This window comes from Vicia villosa, unplaced genomic scaffold (genome assembly GCF_029867415.1).
Source record: "Vicia villosa cultivar HV-30 ecotype Madison, WI unplaced genomic scaffold, Vvil1.0 ctg.000011F_1_1, whole genome shotgun sequence".
Taxonomy (NCBI): Eukaryota; Viridiplantae; Streptophyta; class Magnoliopsida; order Fabales; family Fabaceae; genus Vicia; species Vicia villosa.
In genome coordinates, this window is record NW_026704941.1 from 2,549,056 (window position 1) to 2,573,418 (window position 24,363).

General features: G+C 35.1%; 2 protein-coding genes across 2 annotated transcripts; both read right to left on the reverse strand.

The window, feature by feature from the left end:
- Window positions 1–482: 482 nt before the first annotated feature.
- On the reverse strand, window positions 483–4,022 carry LOC131621771 (uncharacterized). Its single transcript, XM_058892814.1, has 7 exons — window positions 3,372–4,022; window positions 3,034–3,281; window positions 2,746–2,949; window positions 2,557–2,649; window positions 2,363–2,470; window positions 1,905–2,267; window positions 483–831 (listed from the first exon to the last, which is right to left on the reverse strand). The coding sequence occupies exons 1-7, from the start codon at window positions 3,982–3,984 to the stop codon at window positions 685–687; spliced, it is 1,776 nt and encodes a 591-aa protein (XP_058748797.1). The 5' UTR covers window positions 3,985–4,022; the 3' UTR covers window positions 483–684.
- Window positions 4,023–12,243: 8,221 nt separating this feature from the next.
- Window positions 12,244–14,792, reverse strand: LOC131621772 (protein IQ-DOMAIN 6-like). The gene is made up of 5 exons (XM_058892815.1): window positions 14,635–14,792; window positions 14,295–14,546; window positions 13,356–13,577; window positions 13,154–13,267; window positions 12,244–13,067 (listed from the first exon to the last, which is right to left on the reverse strand). The coding sequence occupies exons 1-5, from the start codon at window positions 14,710–14,712 to the stop codon at window positions 12,465–12,467; spliced, it is 1,269 nt and encodes a 422-aa protein (XP_058748798.1). The 5' UTR covers window positions 14,713–14,792; the 3' UTR covers window positions 12,244–12,464.
- Window positions 14,793–24,363: the final 9,571 nt, after the last annotated feature.

Sequence of the window (24,363 nt, forward strand, 5' to 3'; positions counted from 1 at the left end):
TAACACTTAGAAAATGATGGGATCTCAGAGGTCAAAAATTGGGGTGCAACAACCACGCCTTTTTTACAACCGTGGCATTTTTAGGCCACGGTTTAGGTAGCTTGATTAAGGCCGCGGTTTGATCTTGCCATGACTTAAAAACTGTGGCTTTATGGTAAAGCCACGGTTTCATTTTAACGTTTACGACACAGTATTGGTTCAGGATATAGCCACGGTTTGGTTATGACCACCTATTTAAAACCGTTGTTATATGTTATGCATTTTAAACCATTTATATGCCACGGTTTATTTCATGTTATGCATTCTAAACCATTTATCTGCCACGGTTTATTTCTGTATCATTACATAAATATATATATATATATATATATATATATATATATATATATTTATATTTATATATATTTATAATATATATATATATATATATATAAATATATATGTATAAATATATATATATCAATATTAAATTAACAATGAAATTAACATTAATAGTAGTTCATCCACTAATAATAGTTGGATACTAAGTTTTTCATCCCAAATTCAAAATCAAAACAACCATATTAAGTTGATCCATGATCCCTACACTATTTAAGTTGTACCACCACAAGTTTCTCTCAAAATGGAGTCATCCCAAAATAACCAAAAAAAGTTCTAAAAACTGGGCTAGATAACATAAAACAACTATTCTTCTTGATCTTCTCCTTGCTCTTCTTCCACATCTTCTGAACAACCACCTTCTTCAACATCTTCAGCATAACCTCCTTCCACATCTTCATGATCATCACAAGCTTCTTCCATATCTTCATCACAATCTGCTTCCTCTCCACCCTACAATAAACATAACATCATTCAACATTCATAAGTGTACGTACTAGTCATGGTTGTGTAAAATAGAATCATGAATCAAAAGACAGTTTTAGGCCATCACCACCAGAATCATGCATACACCTATTTCAGAATCGTTTCCCTATTTCATACACATATTTCAGAATCAAATCAATGGAAATATAGAATTCTTACAAACTGAAATAAAATAATCAATTAAACAAGTTGGTCCATCAAGGCGCAAGGGCTTGAATTCAGTAAGTATATCCTAAGTTAGAACCCACTTTTACTCCATTTCATTTGGTCATTTTTGGAGTAAGTATATCAATGACATGTATTGTAAAAAAGCCATGATGGCATCACCTTCCAACATCAAAGACCATTTATGAGGATTAAATAGAGTGATTGAAGATCTAACTTGTTTGATAAGAGGTCCATTTCTATCACACCTTATTCTTTTTCTAGCAAATACACTAACATCATGTTTAGCCTAAAAAGCTGCAGCATTAGTCACTGCAATAACTTGGAATGCTAAAAATAGAGGAGTTTCTATGTACAACAAAACACAATGATTCTTTTATTTAGTGCATGGCTTATCAAACAAGAATCATAAAACCACAACAAAACCTTCAAAATCAAATACCTATTAAGGGAAAGCCATATAAGACACTCAGTTTCAAAAGGTCAATCAGCAACACAAGTTAAAACTAGAATACTAGTTATGTCATAGATTTTTGCTTCTTTGAATCACAACAAGTCTACTAACTTAAACAATAACAAGATTAAAAAGAAATAAGTACCAAATATGTCATATTCAATCAAATCTGTCATGTGAGAAATAGATCAAAAGGCTCGGACATTATACATGATGAAGCAAATTAAGTAACAAAAATTGATCAGTTTCTAATTCAGTGCCCTATACACTTTCAGAAAACACTTGCCATCAAATTAGTGCCCTATACAGTTTCTAATTCAGTGCCCTAAACAGTGCCATATGCTGCAATTTCAGAAAACACTTGATAATTCAGTTCCCTAAACAGTGCCATATGCTGCAATTTTTGTAGTTTAGAGTATACCTGTTCGCAATGCGGAATATGAGTTGATGCAGACGAATGTGGATCAGCAGGAGCAGCAGTAGAACTAATGGAACAGCCCATAGCACTTGCCATCAAATTAGAGATCTCGTCGTCGCTCATTTGTGGGTTTTGTTGCTTCATCATTGTCTTAAATAGCGCCTTCATACCATCCATCTCCCTCTTCATGCCAGCCACTTCATCATTATGTTGCCTTTTAATAACCAGAATTTCTTCTTTTCTTTTAAGCATGGTAGGTGTTATTGTTCTTCCATAGCAACGAACTCGTCCAGATTTTTCTTTCCCAAACAAGGAGTTAAATGTCTCAGATTCAGTTGAATTCTGAACTGATTCTTGAAGCTTAGACTAATTAAAAAATATTCACATTAGAAAATATTCACATTATAAAAATAAATGATTAAAGGCAAATGTTGATTAAAGGCATAATCTGCCTGGCTTACAATTACACTTGAAGTTTCCTCATCCGGCTGTTTTCCTTTTCGACTTTGTCGAGTCTCAATGAACATCTCTGCCTGGCTAACTTCCTTTCCGTCCTCTTTCTTAGCACGCTACATTGGTTGATAATAAACACATCAAAATATGAATCACTCAACCAATACATAATTGTAAATTGAAGGATGTATGAACACCCTACCAGTTTTGCACGAATCCTCGCAAAGTTTGTTGGGCCCATCCGATGCATATACTTTTGCTTAGCTCTGTTCACAGCATTGATTTTGCTAATTTTCTACATTCAGAAACAGCAAAATTAGGGACAGCAAATGTTAAATTACAGAATTAAATATTAGGGACAACATTGATCAATTGCTAATTGTTATCTTACTTGGATGTTATTGTTCTTCCAATAGGATATCAATTGCTTGAAATGAACTTCAGGTACGGTCTGGGGACGATGCTTCAATCTTTCACTCATAGTAGTGTACTTTAAAAAACAACTCTTTTTGAGATCTTTCTTGAAACGCCTCCAAGCATCATTAATGCGAGAGAAAACCGCTCTACGTCCATTTTCAGGGATAATGAATTTATCCTACAACAAAAAAGGAAATTAGTGACAAGTAAATAAGGAACACAACTTATGTTTAGATTCACACAGTGACAAATTCCCACTTACAGTGACAAATTCCCATATACGGTCCTTGTTTGCTTTCTTCAAAGCTTTGAAGTTAGTAAAAACTAAGGGACACAAGTCTGAATTCCTTGCGACAGTGCCAAGGAAACAACTCAAATCTGTCACGGTTCGATCATTGGGTCCAATAGGTTCTCCATCATCGTCTAAGACCACCTCTTCACGATCCGCACTCTTTCTAGCATGGATTTTCAAACATTTAGTTGGTCCACGTGTCCTTTTCTTACTTGCCCCTGTGTTAGATAAAATATAATTAGCATGGGATATAAATTTGAATGAAACAATAATAAAGAATAATGCATGACACGAAGCTTAGTACGTACCTTCAGTTTGTTTACTTCCATTTTGCTGAGTGTTTTCCTCTTCACCCATCATATTTTCTTCTTCCTCAAGATTCTCACATTCATCTTCTTCACTATTTTCCCCATTTTCTTTGAGGAATTCTTCAATGGATGTCGATTTACACATTGGGCTTCGTTTTGTCTTCTTCACGGTTTGTCCTTGCCCTTTCCCGGAATTTCCATCGACTTCTATCATTGCCCTTTTCATACGATTCTGGTTTGACCTTGAATCAGCAGTGTCAGCCACCCGTTTCTCCTTAGGTTGCTGCTTTGCACTTGAAGTATTCTGCTTTGCACTTGAAGGAAGTTGCTGAGACGCAATTGAAGGACGTTTCTGATTCGCACTCGAAGCTTGTTGCTTAGCACTTGAAACTTGTTGCTTAGCGCTTGAAACTTGTTGTTTAGCACTTGAAACTTGTTGCTGCTTTGCACTTCCTTGTTGCTGCTTTGCACTTGCACTTGAAGGATTCTGCTTATCATTTCCTTGTTGCTGCCTGGTCCTTGAATCAACAATTTCAGGCCCTGTTTTTTTAGCAAGTTGCTGCCTGGTCCTTGAAGCAATTTCAGGCCCTGTTTTGGGATTCACTTGCTGCATGGTCCTTGAATCAGTACATTCAGCCCCTACTTTTCTGGGAGTTGTCTGCCTTATCCTCATTTTGGTTGGATAAAACACATCGGCCGAACTATCAATCTTTGAAGCAGCAGTTTCAAACTTAGATAAGTTGAATAGTTCCCTAGATGCAGGCACAAAAGGAGGTCGGATGCCCACTTTACTAGTTCCTTCACGGTTATTATTATTTACCATCTCGCATTTGATATCATACTTCTTAGCCAATTCAGCACTGGATCTAAATAGAGGCAACCGAAAATTGGCGGTAACTTGTTCACCCTTTTTTGCGGCAGCCGTCTTCTTTTGCAAGTTTGAAACCTTCTTCATTTTCTGTTAACATGGAAAATATTAAAAGAAGTTACATCAGGAAAAAGAAATTCTAATCAGTCACAAATCAGAATGGAAATTCTAATGATATCAAACGGTTAACAATAACTCACAAATTATTGGACATGAAATTCTAATGATATCAGAATGGAAAATAAAAACCAGTTACATCAGGAAAAAGAAATTCTAATCAGTCACAAATAAAAACCAGTCACAAATAATTCACTAATTTGCAATATCCAATCAGTTACATCAGAAATTCTAATGATATTGTCATTCTCCTAATGAAAACAGCTCATAAAACCAATACATGAAAAGTTCAAATGGAAAATAAAAAAGAAATGTATTACACCAGAAATGAAATAGATTGACATTAGTCCATGAAATCAAATAGGGTATCATCATAATCAAAATCCTCTCCATCACTTTCAGCTTCATTCATTTCATAAGGTGTTTCAGCTATTGTTGCAGGTATGTCTTCCCTAACCCAATTTAATTCACCATCACCATCACTATTTTCTCCACTTTCAGCTTGTAAGTTTGACGGGTCAGCAATGTTAAAGAAATCTCGTGGAACTGTTTGCAGAGCATAATGCCGGTTTGGATCAAAAGGGTCTTGGACATAGTAACATTGATGAACTTGAGAAGGTAGCACAAATGGATCATTCTGATAAATTTTCTTATTGAAACGCACACAAGTAAGTCCGTATTTGTCTTTTTCAACCTCAAACCAATCGCACTTAAACAATACAAAGTTGAAATTTCCATAGTAGTATAACTCAATTATATCAACAATGGTTCCATAATATGTGATGGGTTCTGTCCTAGGATTTCCGTCCAGGGTACAGTTCTTGTTCCGCCTCTTTAATCAAACTGTAAAACGTTCTAGCCTCGTCATTGGGACCTTCACCAACTCCGTGTGCTTCTGCCCTATCTCCATATATGTCATGCAATAAGCCAGGAATGTCATCATGTGATCCATCTTGATCTTCCATCCCATCACCAATTTCCATAGACCTTTGTAGTTTCTCCCCATGGTGCACCCAAACGTCATAACCGTCTAGAAAACCTTTGGCTATTAGGTGATCCCTAATAATATCCCTGGTTTTCCAATATATATTTTTACACTTAGCACAAGGGCATAGAAGTTCACCTCCTTGAGGACTTCCTTTAGTGAAGGCAAAGTCTAAAAATCGAGTAACACCGTTGATGTACTCTTGACTAAACCACGGTAATTTAGTCCACTCTTTGTCCATCGCTTGATAATCTATATATTTGAAACACAACACATAACACATTCAAAACACATAACACATTCAAAACTGAATTCATATAAAAAAATGCACTAACAGTACCAAAACATGTGTTGAGCAACCAAAAAATTACTGGGACAGAATTATTGTATATAAATGGAATTACTGGGACAGAATCTTTGCAAGAAATAAAATGCAGTTGGTGGTGGCAGAGGCGGATCTCTCTCTCTCTGACAGAGATTGGAGAGAAGTTCCTCTTCCCAGCCAAAGAAAGACAGCCTCCACTAAAAATTCCAGACAGATTTACCTCCCACCAAAGATCAAATCTCTCATACACTCTTTTTTTATAGTCGAAAATAAGAAAAAGCCTATAGAAAAGACCCTTCAAGGGAACACTCCTCACCTAGGTAACAAGACCAGACCCAGCCTTCCTCCTCATACCCTCCACAAACTAATCAGAGGTATCTCTCTCTTTGGAATCATAGAGGGACATTTCTTTTCACCAGAAAGAAAAAAACGATTTTCAGAGGATCTACCACCAATGAGGGAGAAAACAACCTGATTCTCATACTTTGCAGCAATAATATCTCATCACAATCCAGATTCTCTAGAGATAAGCCTCCATCGTCATTTCCCTAGCACGACAAGTCTAACTAACCAAAGATCACAAACCCCTAAACCATCTTTCATCGTAGACTTATACACATATGACTATTTGATCCCGGAGATCTTCACATCTTATTTGACACCACCCCATAAAAATCTATTATGGATCCGAACAATTCTTTTCCAAACTTTAACAGAATGTGGCGCTAGGAAGGCACTACTATGCTAGAGAGCAGAGAAACCAAAATATCCCAAATAGAATCAAGGCGGGGGTGGACACCCATCTAAATCGTCAGTGTTCAAGCTCCTCTCATAAGTCTCACAAAGATTTAGGACATACAAAATTACAAACCCCCCTCAATAAAATTTCACTCTGCATCATGAGGAATCCAGTTAAACAACATAAGTACATATGATTCTGTTACTCATCTTGTTTTAGTGTAACTAATATAAATAAGTACAATTGCATTTGAACATAATACCCTACTGTAGTGGAATCATCAATATCAACGCCATCATGAACAATAGATATAGTAATGATACTTGCAAATTGCAACTACTATGGATAATAAGCATGAACAAAGTGAAAGAGGAAAATCATAATCAATGCATAGTCAGTTTCCAATATATTATGATATGAAAGTAGTTACTAGTTTGCCAAAAAATCACTTTTCTACTTAAAGGTCATCAAACACAAATCATTCCGCTACAAAGTACATGTCAAAATCAACTCTAGCAAGATCTAATCCAACACATAGGAAAGCAGCAGCAAACACAAATCTAAGTGAGCTCAGAAACAAGTTAGAACACTGACCTTAGTGCCAAAAGGACCTTCTGGATGATCTGTTTCAAGAATATTCCTCCCCTAAACAAACAAACAAAAAATACATAATTACAAACTTCCTTCAAATGAATAATCTATAGTATATTGCAGCATAATAGAGTTTCAGAGTAAAATTCATAAATTATCATACACATACACATATCATAATAACAAGAATTTCTTCTAATAATCACAAGAAATTCAATTCAATTCATGATATTAAGCATAACTAGCATTCTGATTTCGTCCCAAACAGAAAATCAATTTTAGATTTAACAATACTAACAGTCAAATAACGGAAATAACAGTTATAACTTGAATCTAACATACTTTCTCAACCTAAAATCCAGATCAGTTTTCAACCCTAACAAAATCTAACCTAAATCACCATAACAAAGTCTAACATAAACTCAATGCCTCTCTCAGTTTCAAATCACCATAACAAAATCTAACATAAATAACAACAACAGATATAACAATGCAGAGATTAGGTCAAAATGAAGCCCTCAGTAGATTAGGTCAAAACAAAACATGCATCAAATCACACTATCCAAACATCAGTAGTAGAATTTCTTTAAACATAGATTAGGTCAAAAAGAAACCCTACCGTATTAGCCTCCAGAAGCTTTGGTACCTCACATGCAAAACAAAATATATATTAGGTCAAAAAAAATCAGAGGAGACGAGGGAAGATGAGGAACACGAAGAGAGAAGAGAATCGTACCCAGATAATCGTACGCAGATGAATAGAGGAAGCCTCCAGAAGCTTTGGTACCTCAACTACAAAACAAAATATATATTAGGTCCAAACAAAATCAGAGAAGACGATAGAGAAGATGAGGAACACGAACAGAGAATCGTGAGATGAAGAGAGTTAGGGTTCGTGAGTTAGGATTCGTGAGATGAAGAGGGTTAGGGTTCGTGAAATGATTGAGGTTAGTGAGATGAAGGTGAAGCAGAGATGAAAGCAGAGATGAAGGTGAAGAATCTAACCTGTAGGCGATGGAGGTGGCAGCAGCGGCGGAGCGGCGGAACGGCGAAGCGAGATGGAGTTTTCAGATAGTTTTGGGAGATGAAGTTTTCAGATAGTGTTTTGTTCATATGGCTCGATCGTTTTTGTTGTTCTTTCATTTTTTTCTTTTTTTTAATTAAAAAAATAGAAAAGAAAATATTAAAAGATAGAGGGAAACTAAAAAAAAAGGAGGGAACTTTTGGAGGGTTTTTTTTTGGGGTTTTGGCCACAGTTTGAACTGAAAATTATAGGCCTCGGTTTCTTAGTTGCGGCTTAAAATATCTACCGCTATACAGGCCACAGTTTTACACTCCGGATTCAATATTTCTATAACATACGTCTACGCTTTGATAATCATGGCTAAATCATATATGTGGCCACAGTTTCTGAGCTGTGGACAATTTTAGCGTGGCCGTAGGCCAAATTTCTAGTAGTGCTCCCAAAAAGAAGAATGGTCCTTACAGAGATATCGAACAAGTCGTGAAGCGTAAGGATCTGAATTAAGTGTGAGGAAGAAGTCTCACGTTGGTTAGAAAAGAAAAGAGTGAACAATTTATAAATGAGAGAACTCATACACCTATCACTTTAAGGTTTTTGGTAAATATGTGGTGTGTCTCTCACAAAAGTGTATCTCAAGTGTAATATGCTCACTCGTTGACCTCTTCGAAGTGCTTCTTACAGAAAATAGTCAACAATCTTGATGAAAATTTTAAAGCGTAGGGAATTTTTTTCTTTTAATAAAAATATGGAATTTTCATACTTTATTCATTCAGAAACAAATAAGACACTGAGTTGCTCATGCAAGATGATCCATACATAAGTAATTTTCATCTCTAATTATACGCCAACATGAATTCAACATATTATGATTACTAACATGTCATTGCTAACATGTACTATAGGGAGACGCATTAAGTGCATGGTGCACAAGCGATTCAAATATTTAAATTTATTCACTATATGATTGGTTTGTACATGTTAACCATAGTCATAATAATAATAACTATCTTCCTTTATTAAAAAGCAGGAGAGTGACGGGAACTGGACCATACAAGTTATTCCTTTTGAAAAAAATAATTAGTATTATTAATTAAATTGGACCACGTGATTTTTCTATTTAAATCTATTCTTGTTGCTTAAGTGGCGATAAGAAATGTCTTTAATAAAGCTTACTCGTTTCAAATCTTGAATTGATGTTTTTTCCATTCTTTGTGAGTACATTATAGACAATGGAAGATGGGTACAAAAGCATGATTGATCCATATTCAAGAAGGTAAAAAACAGACTAGGCTTTTATTTTGGTCCACACCTAATTATTCATCATAGATTGGTGCTATGTTTAACTCTATTTTTAAGATCAATAGATTTGAATATTTTTTAAAATCAAAGATATGAATATTTTTTGGTATAATTTATTTCATCTATAAAATTGATTTTAACTTATTCTTTTGACTTAAAAATGTTTATTCATTTGAATGGATGGACAGTAGAAAATTTGATATTGAATTTGTTATCTAAGGTGAGGTGAATTAGAACAAGTGTTTTCTATCATTAGTGTTTTCTGATATTAAGGTTAATGTTTAACAGAAGTTACAAATCCATTCTATGCTAGCAGAAGTATTTATCAATTTCATTGGTACCACCAAGAGTGGCAAGGAGGTATCAATCCGGCACACGCGTGTATGCTTAAGTTAAATCAAGCTTTTGTTAAAAAAATTAATTGTAATTAAATAGCTCGAGACTAAAATCGTGAACGAATCCTTCTTTTTTTACAGTATTTCAAGCACTCTTATATTTATTCTAAAGTTTATATGCAAAAATATTTAGGATAATTCAGCCTATATTCGAGTTTGCAGAAGACCAATGAAAATTTGAATGTTAGAAATATGAACTATTAAATTCTGTGTGAAGAGGATAAATTTTTTTAATGTATTTTTCTGACTCCGAAATGTTGAATATATAGGCCAAATAGTGTTCTTTCACAAGGTTGCGACCCTTCATGAAACATACTCTTTCAGAAATATTTTTTGTCGGGTGTTGCAACTTTTCGCCTACTGTAACACTTCAGAAGCGTTGCCTATTTGGACTGCATTTTGCAACAATTCACAAAGCTTTGTCTATGTTTGAATTCAAAATACAAACTGTCTACTGCAACACTTTACAAAGTGTTGTCTATTTTTGAATTCAAAATATAAATTGCCTACTCCAACACTTTACAAGTGTTGCCTATTTTTGAATTCAAAAAACAACCTTCACTTTCATATTTTCTTTCAATTTGAAACACACCCATGGTGATCTCCCACTTGTTCTAATAATGACAAGATCAATTACTGAAAAAGGAAAATAATTCTTGAAGATCCCTATTCATGGTCTGAAGTTGAAAAAATTCTTGACAGTGAAGATGCTAGAGAAGGTTAGGACACTGGTAAATGATGTTGGCTTTCTAATGTTGGTGAATTATTCTCTGATCATGTTTGATGCTCCATTGTTATATGCTTTTGTTCATCGATGGCATAAGGAGATATTTACATTTCTTCTTCCATTTGATGAGATGACATTATTATGAATGATGTCTCTAGTCTATTTCATCTATTTCTTACTGGTAACTTTTTCACTCCTCTTTTGATTTGCAACCATGAGTGTAGAGACATACATGAGGCTTACACGAGAGATGATATTGGATGAGTTTTAAATATAACCTAACACTCATTTTCATCATTCTTAACTCCAAGAGAGTTATGTGTCATTGATGCAGTATTATATGTCCCAAGAGGCCGTTGAGGTGTACATGTTGCGTATCCGGTGAATTCAATGCGAATAATTTAACAAGATATTTAAGGACAAGAGAAGGACAAAATTCCAATAGACATAATTTTTTCAAAATGTCTGATATAGACAACATATGTAGAGTTGTCGAATGGGCCAGCCCAGTCCGCTTCGGTCCGGTGGGCCAAAATATTTAAATGGACTGGCCCTGCCCGACCCAATTCTTTAATGGGCTACAGAAAATGAGTCTGACCTGTTTTTCAAAGGCCCGTGTAGTCTGATGGGCCAGATCGACCCAATTTTTAATGGGCTACAGAAAATGAGTCTGACCCGTTTTTCAAAGGCCCGTGCAGTCTGATGGGTCAGTCCGACCCAATTTTTAATGGGCTACAGAAAATGAGTCTGACCCGTTTTTCAAAGGTCCGTGCAGTCTGATGGGTACCCGTATTTCAATATTATAATTTTAATTTTATAAAAAAGATGTAATTGACAAATGTTGCATAACATAAGTAAAGAGACATCATTAACTTAGTTAAGTGATGTTTAAAATATTCATCAAATCAACATCCATGTATAAGTACAAAGTAACTTAATATTATCACAAATACTTATCAAATTTTCTCTTCATCTTACAACGATTTCCTTGATCACATCGTCTTGAAGATATATCTTTATCCTCTTTAACTTTTATTTATCACTTGAAAACACATTTAGGCAATCATATATTATCTCGATTTTTTTTCCTCAAAATTTACCAAAATCTTTTTTTAAAGGGTCGGTCTAAAGCTCACTTGGCCCAGCCAGACTCAACCCATGAAAAACATAGTCCCGATTGACTGAACCAAAAATATAGAGTCGTGTTTTTTAAGTTATTTTACGACCCTTCATACGCAAAATTATTAGAATTATGGGTCATACCCATTTTAACAGCTCTAAACAAGTGCCCCTGATTTTTCAATAAATTGGATATAAATTTACTTTTAGTTATAACTGCCGGATTTTGTTTTCTACTAGCATCATGGGAGTGTATTTTTTTTTCAAAATACTTATATTAAAAATTAAGAGATGCAAATTATGAGTAACAGGGACATTACGAAATTCGTAGGGGAGATAAATCTAAAGTGGGGGTGCCTAGGTAAAAAGTGAAGGGTGTCAGATATATACTTCTTCACATTCACAGGTCACATAGCAGCTAGATGTTATAACTTGTAACTAAATCCCAGAAGAAGTGTAACTTATTATCGCATTGGGTATCTATTTTTACGTAATTGGAAATAACAAAAGAGCACATGAATAATAGTCTTATCTTAAGCTCATACTTTTTACTCAGATTTAAACATGATGTCAAGGTTTTGATTTTTGGAGTCAGCCATTTTAAGACTTGTTGAAATCACAATGACATTGACAAAATTAAGCTTACACTATGTTTCTGTCAAAACACACAATATAAATTGATGTAGTGCAATAGTTTGCTATTTCATTTCTCACACAATCCATGTTTTTTTATCTACACTATAAATTCGCCACTTTCTCATAAAAGAGCACACTGATGTGCTATTTAGTGACTGCAGAAAAACTCAATTTGTTTGTCTCACTGTGTCAAGATGACAATGGACAACAAGCTGTTGAACTCATTGAAAACAGACACATTACATGCTGCAACTGTTAGAGAAATCCTCTATCTTCCTCCGTATCGTTTTTGATAGTAACTTGCTCTTAGAGGCGTTGCACAACGATCCTTCCATATATTAACCGAAGGGTCAGAACCAGAACTGCTTATACTGTTATATCCATTCAGAAATGTTGAATTTGTGTTATGAGACAGACAATCATCCATTGTGAGTCTCTTAGAATTCTGCGAAGAACTTCTGTAAGCTTTGAGTTTAGCCTTAGTTGATTCTGTCAAACTCATGTAGCTTGGTACATCTTTTTCCTCTCTTGCTTCCACCATAACAGTATTGTTGCTGAATGGCAAAGGGGATCCAGATGTACATGAAGATGATATAGCGCTATCGTCGTTCATGTATTCGGAGCTTATGGTGGAAGAGGATGGAGTTTGGTGACTGATTTTAAGAGCTGAAATCCTAGTTGTCATACCATTCCTTCTTGTTTGAAAAGTAGGAACAAGTTCTTCACTCTTCCTGATTGACATTGGACTCTCCCATGGTTTGTTCGCCATCCAGCGTTCTAACAAGCCGTTTCCTAAGCTCTTGTTGTCGCGATTGTGATGATGCTTGAGAGGAGTCACTGATTTTGAGTTTGGACTAGCACTCATTCTTGACTGCAATACAAGCAAACAAGCACAGATATTGGAACAAAACTGAACGAGTTCGAAAATAATAAATTAGATGTTCTCGACTTAATTACCTGTGCCGATAGAGAGTATGCCATTGCGCGATCCCTCTTGATTGCTCCTTCTTGCCTCAGTTTTAGCTTTGCTTTAACTTCATCTGCAGTTCCAGGAATTTCACACCATCCTTGCTGATAACAAATAACATAGCGAAATTTTCAATATGTTAAGAATCTATCGTTGAATGCTATATTTTGAAGGAAATTATAGAGTGCTTACAAGTTTAGCGGAATCAGCTTGGTTGCGATGGTCGTCTAATAACTGCTGAACTGCTTTTCCTTCTGGAGAATTCCTGACATTCCTAGCCCTTACACGAGCTTGAACTCGAACAAGAGCCTGCATGCACCTCAGAGTAACCGCGGCTTGTTTTCGCACTTGCCTGCCTCTAAATATAGCTTGCAGCCTCACCACTGCCCTCAATGCCCTCAAAGCTCTTCTAGCCTACAACGAGAAAATAAGCTCAAGAGTTAAGAAACATATGCCTAATATACTGATCAAATCCTCATAAAACAATGAGAAACAAAAGTGGCTGATATTACTGCAATAAACCCTCAAATTCGCTAGTGTTTATGCTGAATCATAGACTTAGTTATACTGCATATTCCCCTGGCATTTTAGTAGCACAACAGGCATACAAAAGAACCTAACTACCCAAGTCATTCAGATCCCCGAACTAAAATAAATAAAATGAGTACACCCAAGGTTTTAAAAAACAGTAGAAAATGGCCGCAACAAAACAGTATCAAAAGATGCCGATACTGATACTGTCGTTCATCGACTTCATGATTAAAAAGTAATTGTGGTTAATTAACACCGCGATAACCACAATCAGTATCGCAACACTTTTACTGGCCAAAATCTTGAAAGTCTTTACGCGACCACAACGTGACTGCAATCATTATTTAAAACCTTGAGTACACCTATAAAATCAATTTTGAGTCTATAGGCAAAATCACCAAATTCTAGGTTCTTGAACCAACTCTACTTGAAAATATCCAAACATGTCATCAAGTGTAAAATTGAAACAAAACATACACTAAAGTAAACTTGGAATTTCCAACATGTTTGATTTTGACATAGCACTATGTGATGAAAATTAAACTCACAACACAAATCATAGAAAGCTTAAAACCCTAAACCAGGAAAAGAAACGGTTACCAAGAAAGCTCGAAAAAGAGCCTGAATTCGAATAGCCGCCCATTCCTGCCTGATGAGGTTAAAATCCTTAGGTTGAGCTCGAACCACGACAGCAACCGCAGCAGCAGTAAGCGAAGAGTCACACACAGAAGCTGTACCACCACCACTCTTCTTCATACTTGAAGAAGTAGATCCTTCTGAAGATGACTTCCATAGCTTCCATTTCTTCTTAGCACTACTACCACTCTTGTTATCACCATTAATCTTCTTCTCCTTAACAAACATTAACACATCAATTAACACTAAACAACACCATAAACATATAAAAAAACAACAAAAAGAAAAAAAGAAGTTAATTTACTTGATCAGATGTTGTGGTTGAGGATGAGATTTTTTTATGAGAAAGAAGTGATTTGAACCATTTTCCTGAAGCACCCATTGGAGAGAAGAAACCGTTTTTGCGTCTGAAACAGAGATAGAAGAAAGAGAGAGTTTTTTATTTTTTTGGTTTGAAAATGTGGATTTGGTTAAAAGAAGAGAAATTTGAAATTTGAAAATTGAAAATTGTGTACGTTTGATTTGTGTAGGAAAAAGACCGTAACGGTAACCGAAAAGGTCAACATCGTTGCTTGGCTTTTGCTTTTCTTTTTCTTTTTTTTTTCAAACCTCAACCACTCCGAGTTGACACACCTTTATAAGTTACTCCATATATTATTTGTTTAATTAAAATTTAATGGTAAGAAACGGTGCCGTTCTACTAGCAGCCGCGTATTTATTGGATTGTTTGTATATTGTTTATTATCACACAATTCCGATTTTAATTTTGTCTTAAAATTGATCCTTTGAGCTTAAAATTAGGCATGGCAACGGGGCGGGTCGGGAACGGTTTTTACCTCCCCAAACCCAAATTTGAATCTCCAATCAATCCCTTTACCTGTTCCAAACCCAAACGGGGATGGGGAATTAAAACCCAAACCCATCTTTAAGGGTTCGGTATCCCCGCCCCGCCATCATAAATTTCGTAAAATCAATTTTTTTAATAAAAATATTTACTTTTTTTAAAAATCAAATTACATTATAAATAACAAAATAAAACAATCTCAAAAAATTTCATACATATATTTCAAATATTTAAAATAATAAATACAAATCAAATTATTAAAACATTAACTACATATTTAATAATATAAATTATGAAATATAAATAATAATGTACATATTGAAAAAAACGGGGCGGGTTCGGGGTGGGTATCAGTGTCCCCATTACCCGACACATCCCCATGTTTTCTAATCGGGGAAAACCCAAACCCGAACCCAAATTCAGTCAGGGTTTTCCCCATCAACTTCGGGGAGAGTTCGGATGGATACCCGTGAGTCTGAGTTTTATTGTCATGTCTACTTAAAATCAGAGTTATTTCTTGAAGACGTTACTCATAGATGTAAAATGGAAAAACTTTGAAAAGCTTAAAGATAAATAGACAACTCTTGAAAATCGACTACTTTTAAACAGGGTCCAAGACCTAAAACCACTTTTAAATATATTTAAAATATTAATTTTTGTGATTGATATGTGTTAGGCTTTATTTGGTAACATCCGGAAAAAAAAAAACCTTTAACTTTTACTTTTCCATTCATATTAACAAAAAAAATTATGTTTGGTAATCGTCATTTAACTTTTAACTTGTAGTTTTTTTATTAGTTTTTAGTTTTTTTTTCAAAAACTATTTAAAATAGCTTTTGAATTTTTAGCTCGTGACTTTTTATTTCATTTATATTCTTATTATTTTAACAAAAATATAATTTTACGCTTTTATATATATATATATATATATATATATATATATATATATATATATATATATATATATATATATATATATATATATATATATATATATATTAGTTTTGTGTTGTATAATTATACTTGTGTCAATAAAAAAAATGCAATATTTAATATTTTTTAAATACATTAAAATTACATACCTTAGAATGAATTTAGAGATAGTGTTGCTAATTTCTAAATTTATTAAACATTAAGAGATTATTAAGATGACGAAGATTCATAATAATATTGGAGTTTTACTGTAAAATATACAATAAAATTATTTTCATTATTATTTTAGTTAATATAATTGAATTCAAAATCGTAATGATGTTATTTTATATATCTCACTAAATTTATATATTAATGTTATTATATAGGTTCATTTAAAAACTTTATATATAATTGTTCGATATATTTTGATGTTATTTTTAAATTTAATGTTTATTAATTTTTTTGCATGTGTTTGCTAATATATATTTTTACTTTATAAAAAATAATTTAATTATATAATACAATAATATAATATTATCAATTTTTTAATTAAGAATTTTCTTTTATGTCATTTTGTATTTATCAGCTAGTATAATAGCTAATGTACCAAACACTCGAATTAACTTATCAGCTACTAGTATAGGGGTCAAAAAAGCCCAAAATTGTAAAGCCCTAACAAATAGGCCCCTATAAGGCCCTTCTTTTTTAGGCCCTTTACAATATAAATAATTTTTTGGCCCTATATTTCAAAGCCCCCTTATATTTTTATTTTTTATGGGGCCTAAGTAAGGGCCCCAAATTATAATTTGTTTGAAACGAAATAGTTTCAAATAGATATTTTTGGGAAAAAAATGGATTTTTTGTCGAAAACATAAAAATTGACTTTTTCGAAAAAATAACCGTTTTATTTTCAAAAATAAAAAAGTCGACTTATTCCGAAAAAATCGATTTTTTTCGAAAAATTGATTTTTTTCAAAAAAGAAAAAAGTTGACTTTTTCGGAAAAAATCAATTTTTTTCGAAACTGTAAAAACTCGACTTTTCTGGAAAAAAACATTTTTTTAATCGAAAATATAAAAAGTTGGCTTTTTTTGAAAAAAAAACTGAATTTTTATCGAGAATATAAAAAGTCAACTTTTTCGAAAAAAACCGATTTTTTGTCAAAAATATAAAAAGTCCACTTTTTCAGAAAAAATCGATTTTTGTCGAAATTAAAAGAAGTCGATTTTCCGACAAAAAAATTATTTTTTCGAAAATTTAAAAAATCGATTTTTCCGAAAAAACTAATTTTTGTGAAAATATAAGTAATCGACTTTTTATGAACAGAAATCGATTTTTCGTCAAAAATACAAAAGTTGACTTTTTCGGCAAAATCCCGATTTTTTTACGAAAATATAAAAAGTTGGCTTTTTTTGAAAAAAACTGAATTTTTATCGAAAATATAAAAAGTCGACTTTTTCGGAAAAAATCGATTTTTTGTCAAAAATATAAAAATCGACTTATTCGGAAAAAATTGATTTTTGTAGAAAATACAAGAAGTCGATTTTCCGAAAAAAAACATTTTTTTCTGAAAATTTAAAAAATCGATTTTTCTGAAAAAACCGATTCTTTAAAATATAAAAAATCGACTTTTTCGTCAAAAATACAAAAGTTGACTTTTTCGGCAAAATCCCGATTTTTTTAATGAAAATACAAGTCGATTTTCCGGTAAAAAACGATTTTTTTCGAAAATATAGAAAATTTAAATTTTGTGAAAAAAAAATCGGTTTTAAAAAAAAATAAAAAATAATTTATTTATTAAAAATAAAAAAAAATTAATGAAAAATTAAAAAGTTAATTTTTGTTGAAAAAGGTTGGGCCTTGAGGCCTTATTTCAAACTTAGGGGCCTTTATTTTTAGGCCACATTCATTTTGGGGCTCATTTACATAAAAAAATTTAGGCCATTTATATTTTTAGGGCCTTAAATATTAGGCTCTAGCCCTTTAAATTGACACCTCTAGCTACTAGCTACCGGCTACAAGTCATCAGCTACCAGCTACCAACTATTTCATCAAACAAGACTTTAATCTGAAGATCAAAATGATAATGAGCTTACGCCTTCCATTTAAAAAAAAAATAAAAATAATATGAGGTTTTTCTTTCACTCACTTAACAACGAGAATTTAGTAAATTACATATTATTTTAAATATTTATAATTAATTTAATTTTTTTAAGTTTTTTTTTCATAAAATTTTGGAGAAATGCTCATTCTTAAGTCTTATCTCACTCTACTAGGAAAAGATTAAAATGTCTCAGGTGTTCGGAGATGCACCTCCGAATGCACATTTTCCATGCACAATTGAAATAAAAATGGTGAGAGTCCATTATTTTGTAAAATATTAATCCGGAGATGCATCTCACTATAAATAAAATGTTGATTCGAAAATGCACTTCTGAAATACCCTTTAGTTCATTAGTTATTGAGCAATCCGGATATGCATCTCCAAAATTTTGTTTGGTAGATCAAAGCATAAACAACTATGGCATAATGAAATTCAAATAACTTAGATTAACACCAAAATAAACATTACATATGTTATTAAAAACAGATAGTACGTGGGGTTACAACATTCTTATAACATCGTCGGTTGATCATTGAATCATCGCATCCACTCCAATCAGACCGAGTATCAATAAAAGCTGCTCCACATCACCTTTAAATCATCATCACTCTCAAATTCGAGCAATGTGAACTGTAGCTTAGATTCATTGTCTATCAAGGGTGAACGATACTCGAACTTGACAACTCTTCGATTTTCATTTGATTTTCAAGGAGAGTATTTCATTTGATTTTCATATCGATGAGAAGTATGTCCTCGCAACTCTAAAATTGAAGTGGGTTGTTCCATTGAAATACACAAAAGCAAGATGAGAATATTGTTGAAACTACTGTTTTTAGCACTTCAGTTGGCGTAACCGGTTACGCCTGTTACCGTAACCGGTTACGAACCCGTAAAACAGAGTCACTATAGGTGTTGCGTTTGCGTAACCGGTTACGCTGTTTGCCGTAACCGGTTACACTGAAGCCCAACTGTTTTTCTGTTTTGTTTTTGGGTATTTTAATTCATTCCAATCAGTTTGTAATATGTACTATATAAGGAGCTCACTACTCCTATTTTGTGGTTAATGCCAATTCACTATCTCACCCTCAATTACTCTCTCCCTCTATTATTTTCTTTTCATTCTCTAATCTTCATCTTCTTCAATTCACTATTTTCTCCATTAAAGAAATCTTAATTTGATTTGTATGTTCCAACATTTGGCATCAAGAGCACTGGTTCTGATCCGATTCCGCTGCAACAATGAGTACCAATGATCGAATCCCATCCAATTTATCGATTCTTGACTCGAAGAATTACGACAAGTGGTCTAAACAAATGAAGGTCTTGTTTGGATATCAAGAAGTTCTCGATATCGTCAACAATGGTGTCACACCTCTTGGGGCTGAATCTATAGCTGCACATCAAGCCACTTTTAGGGAAGAGAAGAAGAAAGATTACAAAGCTCTCTTCTTGATACACTCTTGTGTCGATGGTGATAATTTTGAAAAGGTCGGTGATTGCGAGTCCGCGAAGCAAGCTTGGTTAATTCTTGAGAAAGCATATGCTGGGGCTGCGAAGGCGAAGGTTGTGAGGTTACAAACTCACAAGAGGCAATTCGAGTTAACGCAAATGGAAGAGAAGGAAACGATCAACGATTATGTGACGCGCATTACGCGCTTAGTGAATCAAATCAAGTCGTGTGGGGAAACTATCTTAGAGCAGAATGTTGTGTCAAAAATCTTACGTTCGTTGACATCAAGATTCGACAACATTGTGGTTGCTATTGAAGAGTCGAAGGACCTTACGTCGCTGAGCAAGGATGAGCTTCAAAGTTCCCTAGAAGCACATGAACAAAGAATGGACGAGAGAGGAAGCGATAAGGCAAAGGCGGAGTTAGCTTTGCAAGTTCATTTCAATGAAAGGAGTAAAGGTTTGAAAGGGAAATGGCCTTCGAAAGGGAAGCAAGGCGATGGTGAATCTAAACATTCGAAGGGACAAAAGGGTGAGAGCAGCAACTCAAATGGTTATGGTGATCGAAGCAACGCGAGAGGTGGAAAACCAAGAGACATGAGCAAAGTACAATGCTGGAAATGTAAGAAACTTGGGCATTTTCAATCAAAGTGTGGTGCTAAACAGCTTGAAACTAAAGGGGATGAAGCCAAGGTTGCTAGGCAAGAGGTGGATGATGAAGCCACACTCTTAATGATGATTACCGATGAGTGCGACGGCATGACAGAGGTGCTGGACAGCAGCTGCAAGTCACGGGACAGCAGCTGCAGCAATGCAGAAAAAGCGACAGTTTTGAGTTTGGAACAAAATGTGATGATTTCGGTTCGTGATGGAACTCAAGGAAAAGAGGAGTGGTACTTAGACTCCGGATGTTCAACGCATATGACGGGAAGAAGAGATTGGTTTGTGCAAATCAATCAAGTGGCGAAAAACAAAGTGAAGTTTGCGGACGATTCCACTCTCATGGCCGAAGGTGTCGGTGATGTGTTGATCGAGAAAAAGGATGGTGGACATTCTATGATCAAGGATGTGCTATATATTCCAGGTATTAAGTGTAATCTTTTGAGTATTGGTCAATTGCTCGAAAAAGGTTACAACATACGGTTGGAAGATAAGATCTTGCGGGTTGTTGATGCTAGTGGTGTGTTGATCCTAAAGGCCCCCATGGCTACCAATAGGACTTTCAAAGTTGAGCTGAAAGTATTGGAGCATAGGTTCTTAGCTACAGCTGCAAGTAGAGAGGAGTGGTTATGGCATTATCGTCTCGGTCACTTGAATTTTCGTGATCTCAAAGCGTTGCAACAAGAAGGTATGGTTACCGGGCTGCCACACATTAACGTTCCAGCTAAGTTGTGTGAGGAATGTGTGAAAGGAAAGCAACACAAAGGAAGTTTTAGCAAGGATGCGGGTCATAGGACCAATGCACACCTTGAGGTGGTGTATTCCGATGTTTGTGGACCTATGCAATTGGACATATTTGGTGGCAATCGATATTTTGTCACGTTCATTGACGATTTTAGTAGAAAGTTGTGGACTTACGTCATCAAGAGAAAGGATGAGGTGTTTGATGTATTCAAGAGGTTTAAGTCCATGGCGGAGAGGCAATGCGGTCGCAAGTTGAAAGTTCTCAAAACGGACGGTGGAGGTGAGTATACCTCGGTTGCGTTTGGGAAGTATTGTGATGATGAGGGTATAGTGCGTGAGGTTGTACCACCCTATACGCCGCAGCAAAATGGTATTGCCGAGAGGAAAAATCGCTCGATTATGAACATGGTTCGAAGCATGTTAAGCGGTAAAAATCTACCGAAGGAACTATGGGGAGAAGCGGTCTCTACAGCCACATACTTATTGAATCGTTGTCCTATAAAGAAGCTTGAGAAGCTTACACCGGAAGAGGCTTGGTGTGGATTCAAACCGAATCTAAGTTGTAGATGTTTTTGGTTGGCTGTATTTTTTGGTAAAACAAGTTGTGTCTCTATCTGCCAAACCTGATGTCCTAACATGCATTGTTGTTTTGAAGTTTTTATGTGTACAGGCTTTTTCCTGATGTCAAGACCGATGTCGTGACATCTGAAGCTGATGTGTTCGCGCGTGATCCTCTGATCTGTTTAAATCTCTACGCGCGCCTGTTTTGGAAACTTTGGATATTATTGTGATACAGAACAATGCTTTACGGTGAATCTTTGCCTTATGGAATGATGTGTCAATTAGGGTTAAACCTGATATTGGATCCAAGGCCCAGCTGCTGCAAGTATATTTAATCAAGGGAAGAAGCTGCTGGAGATTAAGTTTTTCAAGGGTTTTTGCCGTCTGCGAGTTTTTGTTTCCAACAGTGTGTTAGTTTTTCTTGTAAGCCAAACAATCATCATAATGGTTGTGTTGGTCTAGGTGTTTTTGTTTGAGTTGTAAAAAGTGCTCGAAGCTTTTAAGCAAGAGTACTATTGTTCTTGATCAAAGCTTTTAAGCAAGATCAAGTTGTGTTTTAGAAGAGTGTCTTCTGCTTTTCGTTTTGTTGGTTTTATCACTGCTGTGATTGAGGGGGAGTGAGTAGGTACTCTGGTCTAGTGTCCTAGATTGAAGTTGCATTGGGTAGATATTAAGTGAGAGGCGTAATATTGAGTTGTATTACCTCGAATTGATATTGCTTATATTGGACTTCCTCCCTGGCTTGGTAGCCCCCAGATGTAGGTGTGTTTGCACCGAACTGGGTTAACAATTTCCTGTGTTGTTCCTTTTTGTTTGCACTTTGTTCATTTGTTTGTTCATTTTCAGATAGTGATGTCGTGACATCCTTTAGGACATCGCGTGTCTGATTCCAGAATTTCAATTGGCATCAGAGCAGGCACCCTGCCTGTTTTTACTGGGTGAGATCTAGGGAAGGTACTTTCTGGTTCGATGGACAAAGAAGGTGGTGGATTTCTAATGAGACCACCTATTCTGGATGGCTCTAACTATGATTACTGGAAACCTCTCATGGTTGCTTTTCTGAAATCCATAAGCAGCAAAGCATGGAAAGCTGTGAACAAAGGATGGGAACATCCTGTTGTTACTGATAAAGATGGCAACAAATCTCTTAAACCAGAGGAAGATTGGGACAAAGATGAAGAAGCATTAGCGCTCGGCAACTCTAAAGCACTAAATGCTTTATTCAATGGGATTGACAAGAATATATTCAGACTGGTTCATCATTGTGAACTAGCCAAAGATGTCTGGGATATCCTAAAGACTACTCATGAGGGGACTTCCAAAGTGAAGATGTCAAGACTTCAACTGCTGACTACAAAATTTGAAAATCTAAGGATGAGGGATGATGAGAGTATTAAGGACTTTCATATGAATTTACTTGATATAGCCAATACCTCAGGAGCCTTGGGAGAAAAAATGTCTGATGAAAAGTTGGTGAGGAAGATTCTTAGATCCCTACCTAAGAGATTTGATATGAAAGTTACAGCTATTGAAGAGGCACAGGATATCAGCAGTATGAAGGTTGAAGAGCTAATTGGATCCCTTCAAACTTTTGAGATGGGAATTAGTGAAAATCCTGAAAAGAAAAACAAGAGCATAGCTTTTGTATCCAACTCCAGTGAAGAAGTGAAGGAAGACAGAGAAGAGAATGTTTCTGAATCCATAGCCATGCTTGGCAAACAATTCAACAAAATCATGAGAAGGATGCAACAGAAGCCAAGACCTAATGTCAAGAACATCCCATATGACATCAATGGATTTTCTGATTCTGGTAGAGGAGTTAAACCAGAAGAGAAGTACAGTCACAGCAGAGGGATCCAATGCCATGGATGTGAAGGGTATGGACACATTAGAGCTGAATGCCCTACCTATCTCAAGAAACAAAAGAAAGGACTGTCAGTATCTTGGTCTGATGAAGACTCTGAGAGTGATTTTGAAGAAGAATCAGCCAAACATGTCACAGCCCTTACAGGAATCTGCAACTCTGATGAAGCCTCTGGGGAAGACGAGCGAATTCTTGAAGAACCAACAGGCTCTTACAGAGAGTTGTATATCAAATATGCTGAAGTGTGTCAACAAAGTGAAGATCAAAGAAGATATATAGCTCAGTTGAAGGCTGAGAACAAAGAGATCTGTGAAACCATAACTGAACTGGAGGATGAAACTATTCTGTTACAATCCAAGCTTGATCATATGTCTAAATCAGTAAAGATGTTGAACAATGGCACGAATATGCTGGAGGAGATCTTGCAGATTGGAAGACGACCAAGAGATATGGCTGGCCTAGGATTTGTGAGTGCAAAGCAGATTGGAAAAAGTTCAAAGAATATTTCTGGGACAGGGTTTGTTTCTACAAAAAAATATGACCAAGATAGTAGCAGGATTAAACCTAAAGCTGAGATGTCAAAGCAAATGTCAAAACATGTGGATCAACATCACGAGAAAGGCGAAGTAAGGAGAAAGTATGTAAGCATTTATAAATGTCATTACTGTGGAAGACTTGGACACACTAAGCCTTTTTGCTTTAGACTACATCAAGCTTCTTCTCACAGACCTAAGCAGATCACGCCCATCCAGAAGCATCAATGGAAACCTAAATGTATGACTTTAATAGCCCATACATCTCTTAGAGTTTCAGCCAAAGAAGACTGGTATTTTGATAGTGGGTGCTCCAGACACATGACCGGTCTCAAGAATCTGCTGGTTGATATCAAGAGT